Source organism: Helicoverpa armigera, chromosome 30, assembly GCF_030705265.1.
Source record: "Helicoverpa armigera isolate CAAS_96S chromosome 30, ASM3070526v1, whole genome shotgun sequence".
Lineage (NCBI taxonomy): Eukaryota > Metazoa > Arthropoda > Insecta > Lepidoptera > Noctuidae > Helicoverpa > Helicoverpa armigera.
The window spans coordinates 3,093,135-3,102,650 of NC_087149.1; the positions used below are offsets into that span (position 1 = coordinate 3,093,135).

The 9,516-nt window shown below is 34.7% G+C and overlaps 1 protein-coding gene across 1 annotated transcript; it reads right to left on the reverse strand.

The window, feature by feature from the left end:
• Positions 1 to 860: 860 nt before the first annotated feature.
• LOC135119108 (uncharacterized) lies at positions 861 to 3,917 on the reverse strand. The gene is made up of 6 exons (XM_064042789.1): positions 3,722 to 3,917; positions 3,423 to 3,635; positions 3,054 to 3,131; positions 2,323 to 2,388; positions 1,533 to 1,619; positions 861 to 1,315 (listed from the first exon to the last, which is right to left on the reverse strand). Exons 1-6 carry the CDS (start codon positions 3,765 to 3,767, stop codon positions 861 to 863), a joined length of 945 nt encoding a protein of 314 aa, XP_063898859.1. The 5' UTR covers positions 3,768 to 3,917.
• Between the last annotated feature and the right edge of the window lie 5,599 nt (positions 3,918 to 9,516).

Genomic DNA, 9,516 nt, shown 5'->3' on the forward strand with positions numbered 1-9,516 from the left:
GAAAGATTATTTCAAATTAGACCTGATCGACCTTGGTGATTGGATTGGTTCTTCAGATTAGCATGGTTAAGAAAACATACAAACAAAAATCTTCAGCTTTATAATATATAAGTATCGATAAAATAATGCAATGTGAAAACATTATGTAATAAAGTTTATTTACCTGCTAGGTAGCCCATATTTGATGCTACAGTTTGGCTGAATAGTTGCGTAGCAAATTTAACTTTCATCCGTGGAATTTTACTGGGAATGCAGTGGGAGTCTGTTAATTTTGGCACCAGTCTTATGCCTTTGTAGCCTGGGTTTTCTTGGTGCAGTGCAGTTATGTGTTCCCACTTTGCCATTAGCATTTTGTTGTCTTTTTTATATAGTAGATTTTTCGTTATTAAATTATTTCTTATACATTTCATTAAGTGAGGTGGGTCATACAAGGGAATGATTTCCTGTTTATTTATTAAAATAATATTTCCCTCAGGTTCTTCTGATTTTCTTAACAGAATACCTCTTGTTTCTTGTAACAAGAATTTAATGCAGTTAACATTATTTGTTCCTTGGTCGCACACTGTTGCTACCACATTAAGACCAGCATTTTGTAGTTCTGTGATGACAGCCTTTAATTGTTTTGCCAGTTCTGGTCCCTTTGTGGCAGACTGAGAAAATGTGTATGCAACGGGTTGCTTATAATTTTTTATAAGTCCTCTTATCATAAATACCTGCGCATGATCTGCATACTCAGGCAGTGTCTCTTGCCCATTGGTTACAAACCCACTCACTCTGTCCTTCCTTTCATTGTATGCCACATTCGGTTTTAGTGACATTTCGTCAAAAGAACCACACATAATTTGTGCTCTGGTTTCATTTTAAGTGTGGCTTTTTTTTTGTGCCATCAAATTTTTATTGATACCAGCATTTATATCTGCCATATTAATTAATTTTATTAAAATTTGGCGTGATGGCAGGATAAAGATTTTCCTCAGGAATCTGTATCCTTTTGGGCTTTGCTTGAGGATAGTCAAAGCTACAATTTTTCCTCTAATGTGAAACGCCGGCCTTTTTTTCCTTTTGTGCTCCCTGAACTGCAGCAAAGTTAAAATTTTTGATGTGCTAGACATTTTGTCTAGAGTTTCTAAAAATTGAGGGTTTGTAGTAATATTTTGCAGGGCCTTGATCTTGATTGCCTGCTTTTTAACCTTGCTACGGCATTTGCTGAGTTTCACACCAACTTGCAGCATTTTCTGATACAGAGCACGCTCAGTTTTCGTAACAGCAACCTGTTTTACCGCCTTCTTACTAACACATTTAACTTTGCGATGCACTGAAAAAATAATAAGAATCATATGAATAAAAATTGCAGAATTTAAGAGTACATATGAGTGAGATAGCATCAAAGCTAGTTGTGTGTGAAAGTATCCCATGATTGAAATATGTATTAAATCTATAAATCAGTACCTAGTTAATAAACCATGATAGTGAGTGTAACAAGCAAACTCAGCTTTGAAGTTATTAAGTTTGATTACAATTGTGTTGCTTACCAAGATCTTTCACCACCTCAACATTTTCTTCTTCACTATGAGGCTGTCTATCACTGTGTACAGACTGAGATTCTGAAGTGACAGGATCTGAAAGGTCATTAACATATTTGGTAAGAAATGTGTGCCTATTATATACAAACCAATTAAGCTGATGATCATTACCATCATCATGAATGTAGCAGTTCATATTGAGTAACCATTATTTGAATCATATTGAATTAATTAAAGCCAGCCCACTACTAGACAAAGTTACTTTTTCTTTTATATAGTTTATAATATCAACTAGCGACCCGCCCGGCTTCGCACGGGATAACAGTATTTCCCAGTATTTAATGTATGTTATTATACATAAAACCTTCCTCTTGAATCACTCTACCTATTACAAAAAACCGCATCAAAATCCGTTGCGTAGTTTTAAAGATTTGAGCGTTCATAGGGACATACAACATGACACATGACAGAAAAAGCGACTTTGTTTTATACTATGTAGTGATAAGGATGTTAACATTTTAGGACTTATGCATATGACATATAAATGTAATTTAACAAACTGTATTTCATCAATCACTCTTGTCTTAAGGGATAGGTTTATAGAGAGGCTAGTTTACTTTAATTGTTTGCAAAATTATAACTCAGGAACAACAAAAATAATTCAATTTAAGATGATTTTAAGGTAAATTAGCACATTTATCGAGAGAGGCTACATTTTATCCGGGCGCATGAAGGAGTTCCAGGACAGAATATGTGTAAAATAATTGCTGATTAAATGCTTGTATGTAGGATCACTCACCAAGATTCTCTTTCATTTGTACATCTTCAATTGAACCTTGTGAGTGTATATGTAGATGCGCAGGTTCTGTAAATAATAATATTCAGTGATTAGTATATGTTATTATTACATCATTTATTGCTAGTGTCTATCTATCAATTACACTATATGCTGTCCGCATGGGTGCCGCATATTATGCACAAATATGTTGACATTATTGAAAAGAAACAAGTATTAAACAAAACAAAGTAATACAAAAGTAAATTATTTCAGACATGGTAATGGTTTTGTATGCCTAAGTGAGAGTAGTAGAAATCATAATTGACATGTACCTTGAAAACTAGACGTTATGGATACCACATATTATGTTTGGAACATTTGATCTATGATTCATTACCTATTCATTCAGTCAAGAGGGTACCAAAATTGTGTAATGCAGTGCTATTTAAGTATTACAACAAATTAAAAATAGCAAAGGATTTTTGGTAAATGTGACATTCAAGTTACTCAATTTCAGCCTAATTTGTAGGAATAAATGATCTTTGAAATAACTTCACTCAAAAATGGCTGGACCGATTTGGTTGAAATTTGGTATGTAGATAGGTGATACCCTGGATTAAGACATAGGCCACTTTTTATCAATACACCATGCGGACGAAGCCGCAAGTGGAAGCTAGTACATACGTAATGTAAATGTATGTATGTATGTATAAAAATGAATTGCTTGTTTATATGTATATGATAAAATATACCTTTTGATGTAGACGGTCCTGAAATCTGAAGAGGTCTTAGTGCTCTTTTTTCAATGCTGAATTTCGAGCAAGATAATCCTGTAAACAACGATAAAATAATATGAATTATAAATATAGTAAATTTTGAAATGTAATATAGAAACTCTTGTATGACATACTGCGTACATACAGAAATTGTGGCTCCAAAGAAATCTCTATTCAGATGTTTTAGACTTACTGCAGCTTTTCATTTTGTGATTTGGAAAGTTTACTTTAAACTCAAATAACATGACTGTTTATTTCTTTCTAACATCAACTCTAGAAATTTGAGACTTAGGTACTCTTTAAGGTAAACAGGTACCTTAATTTGGGTATTTTACTAAAACTAACCTGGCATGTTTTTTGTAGGTACAGCTCCTTTGGCAAGTCGGTTATTCCGGCACCAATATTTTGGTTCGAAATGATCATTACAGACGCGGCGGTATTTGAAAATATGGTTATTTTCAAGTTGCAAAATGTCACCACCAATATGAAAGACCCATGTATTAAATAGCTGCCTATCCTTATCTGGATTAGGGAATTTATGTAAATACCCCGTAGTGTCTGAAAAAAAGGGTAACAAGTTAGAATTCAGTGGAGTCGTGACAAAATGACGACTATTTGTTTTAAGGATGTTGATAAATGCTTACCTAAGCCATTTGTACATCCGGGAACACAACACTTTCTATTAGACATGATAAATATTAATTATCACAAAACGGGTCAACGAGTCCTATCTCAAGCACAAAATTCACAAGATTTCGATCACCTCAAGCACAAAATCGACACGGCCGAAGGAGCAGAGGCTCAACTTAACGGACTTAGGTGGATAAAGCACTAATAGGGATAAAATCTGGAAAAACAAACAAGACACCGAAAAGCACTTCAGCGCAAACCGGCAGCCAAATTTGTTTGATTGACAATTTTGCATAATGTTGCATGTAGAAAATGGATTTAATGTTGCCAGTAGAAAATAAATTCTTGAATTTTATTTTATTTCTGGCTAATTGATAATAAACATTAAATTTTAGTAATTGCTTCAATATGCAACTCAAAATTTTTATTATTTATTTTTTTATTTTAGCTGAAAAAAAAGATAGGGTAAGAGTAGAACCAATAAAAGATGTGATAGCGCCCTCTTACACACCTAAGCATAACTACTACGCAATCGCGCATCATCGTCATTACAAATAACGCCATCTATATTTCAGTTTCTTTAATATCTTACATTATAATACTACCAAATTAAAATGACACTTCCATGTAAGGACCTCAATGTATTTACTGTCTCACTTCATTTTGCAGACCTATAATGATACGTTTTCTCGTTTGCCACTATTAAGATTGTCACCCCTGAATACGAGAAATGAAGAATGCCACATATGATCCTAAGCCAGGATTTTGATTAGATTTTTATATAGCAGATTACCGCTTTTGTTAGGTAGCTTCTAATTCAAGCGGATTTCAGACCATCTCGCACTATAAGGTTTAATGTATGCGCGTAACATCCACAGTGCTTTAATTGCAGGGTTTCCTTCATTGCCTTTAGCATGTGGCAGACGCATTACACCGGTCTACAGCATTTTTGCGCACGGGATATACATACCTTATTTTTATTGCTAATGCACCTAGAATTAAGAATAAGAACAAAAAAATGCTTTGAATTTGCTTTTATGTGTAAAAAATTGAAAAAATCACATGAATGAAAATACGTAAAAAATTGACATAGAGATAATTTATTAAAGCATACGAACATTTATTTATGAATAATTCTTACAATATGAGTTTTAAAATGGAGTAAATGGAAAAGTAAAACAGATTAACTTTTCCTGGCATGTTCAAAAGAAGTTTCTCTTATTAACCCCCAAATATAGTCGCCCATCATACTTTCAGTATACTGGCCTTGGTAACGCCTCTCAAATTCCATTATATCTTGATGGAAGCGTTCTCCTTGTTCTTCCGAAAAAGCACCCATATTACTTTTAAATTTATCTCTAAATGAGAATGTAACATGTGCATCTTTAGAGACATTCTACATCCAATGATGGAAAAATTTGTAATCATGTCAGTGATTAAAATCAAAAATGATCAAATCGCTATAACATCTTAAAAAGCAAATATTTTCGATTTGTAATCGCACTTTTTTATATATCTTGGCTTATATAATCAGAGTAAATTAAGTAAAAGCCATGCGCAAAAAAAAAAAAATTTTGTTGACCGGTGTTATCTGTGACGGAAAAGTTATTTTTTCTAATAATGCCCCATTCATCACAGTTATGCTTCATCTCGAAGTGTGACTACCAAAAAATTTGCAACAGTCCAGCAACACATTTTGTATTTTTAAATCCTTATTAATGTTATGCCCTGTAATTATAGCTATCAGTAGAGGTAGATGTCCACAAGTCGGTAGTTATACATACAATTTCGGCTTCTGCAGCTACTTTTTCCTAGATGCTCATTTTATACTTGTGGTACAGTTCCGGAAGCATGCTGTTGCTTATTGTTTTGGGTGTCGGTAAAACATACCCTGGAATCAACATTGAATACTTCCTAAATGATCTTCTTCCACTAATCTAACCGGAGGAAAACCATCAATGAACAGATCCATTAAATCGGCATCAATAAGTTTTTTTGTTCCATGGAGATTTTTTTAAGGATGTACGCATCCATTTGTAGTTGTCTCTTCGTCGGTGGAAAGGCAGTGGATGTTGCTGCAGGCGGAAGTTGGTTCTGGGTGCTCGTAGATGGTACGGCGTCAGCACATTACTACACGGATTTTGTAAAGAGTCTAGCGGTAGAGGTGCTGAACTATTTTCATTTTTTTATTCAACGAACGCAGATAAGTGTTTTGACTTTAAATGGGCTGTTAGATTACCTGAGAGCTTTTATAACTAAATAAACTTTTACATATTTTACACTGTCCTTTTTTAGTAAAATCATTTTTGTCAAAATATGTCTAAACACTGCCTGGCATTTTTAAAACTAAATTATCAATTAAAATTATGAAAGTAGACACTTAAACCTAAATTGACTTTTACAGCATATACAAAAAAACTTCCAAAGATAGCCGGAGGAAGACTCACACATCTCGTAAGTCTCCTCTCCGACTTGTACAGCCTTCGACAAAATCTTCTAAGCGAAACCTAGTCTCCCATGCCACTTCAGAATGGATTCGTCTATGACTATATCTTGGGAAGGATTATACATGCTGGAAAATTTGTATAAAATAGTCTGTCACAGGTTGTATTTTGCAGTTTAAGTAGGTTCAGTTATACTCTCATTGTCAACGAAATGTATCAGTGATTTAATTAAGAGAAACCTATTATAGGACATAATTTTAGAATAATAGCCCCTCTAAAATCATCAGAGCAAAGAAACTGATCATTTCATTCCTGGCAGCCGGTATCCATCTACATAATAAAGTCGTATAGTCGGTAGGAACTTGTTTTGATCTTTCAAAATTTTAATTTTTTGGTCAGCGTATCGGTTGGTCTCCGTACAAATTCTGTCAACAAAGTCAATGTCTATCATTTTATAAAAAATTACGACAATACGTGTCTGGTCTTTGATTTCAAAATAAAAGTAGGTCCTGGAGTTCCAATAAAATTCTCACGTCGTCCTGTAAAAATCTGTCGGACTCTTGTCCATTTAAAGTCGTAACAGTCAGTCGATACAAGCTCCCTAATTGCCAGGTCAAGCTCCCAAATTGCCAGGTCAGGTTATATGTATAGTGTGAAAATGTGTTTGTATGTTATTGATAATGTAGATAATTCATAAAAACACACTACAATTTGGTTCAGGAACGAACCAAATTTTGGACCCTGCCGTCGATTTTGTCTCCTTTTGGACCCTGCCGTCTCAAAACCTGGTCCGGTTTTGTCTTCTTACCCCCTTTTGAGTTTCCCGCTTTTTAAACCTGCGAGTTTTGTGGCTCAACAGGTTTTTTTGCGGCTACAATTGCTGCGTAGGCTCATTTGGGGGACGTGAAATTTCCTCCTCCTTGAACGAGGTTTTGCAGATCTGCAAGATGCTAACCTCGTCCATGTAGTCGATGGCATGTTTGATAATAATCTTGTAAAGCATTAACTTACAGATTTCGACTTATGGTAGAATATCAATACCTACCTTCATTTTGCCTGGATAGCAATTGAATATTCTCTAGAACAAATAATTTCACTTCTTCAAAGATACTTGTCTCGCGCTCCGGAGGAGGTATGTAATCTACAAAAAAAAACGTTACCAAGGCTTAATGCAATGTTAAGTTGTTGTAATATGTAATAAATAAACTTACCGGGCGCGTATTTTACGCGGTGGCGCGTCAGGCGCAATATACATATTATTTTGCTTATAACGAAATTTATTTCGATATTTTATATACTATTGTAATGTAAAATATATATGTAAAAAAAAATTGGCCGACTTCATACAACCGTCCTCAGATCAACTATTTCATTGATCTGAGCGACCGGCCATGTTTTTCGAAACAACAATCGTTTTAAGTTAAAAGTAGACTAGATTTATCAGAACTAGTGAGAACAAACCGATTTATCATTAAAACTGTCATATATGAAGCAGCTTGCATTACGGAATGTTAAAATAGGGAGTCCTTTTTTCCAAACACTTGATTGAACTTCCAAAGTTCCTCTGAATGGCTGCAAGTTCTTTGGGATTTTCTTTTCTTTATTAATGATTTTTGCTTCGGGTACATCAATTAGAGTCACATTTGTTATATTTACTCGGCACACAACTTCTATGCCATCTGAAAAATGTTTACAGTGGAAGAATTGCGTAGAGAGACTTGGCTTTTTTTTTACATTTAATGTTTTTGTTGGGATACCTTTGTTCAATTTCGTTAAGTGTCCGTGGCTATAGGCTTATTAAATTATATGCCTTATGATAATATACCACCTATTTCTGTTTATTGTCAGTGCATTTTTTTTAGCCTGAACTGTCCTACTGCCGAGCAAAGGCCACTTCGTCTCCCCACCTGTCGATCCTTTGATAGCTCCCACTAATCAGGGTTGTCTGGATCTACCTCGTCTGCGGTAGCCCTCTTGTGGTATCCTCTGTTTGACAACGTTGGCCCACCTATCTGGATGCATACGACTGACGTGTCCAGCTCAGTCCCATTTTAATTTTGCTGTTTTTGGCCCACATCGGAAACTCCAGTTTTGAAGCGCATCGTTAAAGAAACGAGACCGTCCATTCCCGTTCGTCGACGCGTCGATAGACTAGTTGAATTCGTGGACCGGTCTACGTCATCTACATGTAACTTAATTACATGAACGGTGTTTAAAAACTTCACGTTATTATCAAGCGACGCTCAATCCTGCACTGCCAGGCTCTTTTGGCACCGCTGATTTTGGTCGTGTGGCTCTGTTACTGTCATGAAATTTTACATTAGCCACACGACATGCAGCAACAGCCGCGCAATACATAATAAGTATACATACTACATATATTTGGCCTATAATCTACTGCAGGCTCGGCGTCCGCAACATGTGGTCTGCCCGCGTTCTGAAACTAGTGAATTCGCAGTGCCATTATTTTCAGAATTGAAATTTATATCAGCAGCTGATATAAATTAAGCTGATAATCAGCTTAAACAAAAATGTTGTTCGAAGTGTCAGAATTATCCTGAAAATAATTAATTTCCGTTTGTTGCAAAACAAGAGGATTTTGTGGTTCTTCAGAAAAAGCTGTAATAGTTATAACTTCTGGCATAGCTTCTTGCGTAATGGTGTAGTTCTAAAAGAAAAGGAAATAGCTATATGATTATCTTAAAATCGAAGCAAGGTGTCAGATACCTACATGAAATGAACAAACGTTTAGTAGTCAGTATAGTTTTCAACCAACCTTTGAACATTCTTCGGCTACATAATTAAAATTGATTTCTGTATTCTTGCTTGTGTTTTGCCTTGTACGTTTACTTACTTCGAGCTCGGTTTCGGTGTCTGAGTTTTCACACATTTCAATCATTAATTCTGCCTTTTCGAGACTTATTAAGTTAGAATAAAAAAAAAAAAACAAAAAATGAAAATTCAAAGTATTCTTAAAATGGCCAGTTTTTAAAATGCCTAGTTTTTCATCGTATAGAATACCTAAAAATAAGCTGAAAACCATCTGGGCACTTTTTGCCGAGGACCAACGGTTCGTCTACAAATGAGCACTGAAGGCCATTCTGCGATGTATGTAAAAACACTTAAAACATTTTTGGAGCAAAAATATTTTTTTCTGAAAATGACTAGTTTTTCATCTCCATCGTATAGAATGCCTAAAAATAAGATGAAAACAATTTGGACAGTTTTGTCTAGCACCGACGGTTACACGGAAAATACGTTTTGAAAAGTAAATAAGCTTTTATCTATCCAAGTAAAACAAAATAAAAAAAAAACAATCTAAAAAGCGTCAAAAAATGTAATAAATAATTTAATTAATAATAAAT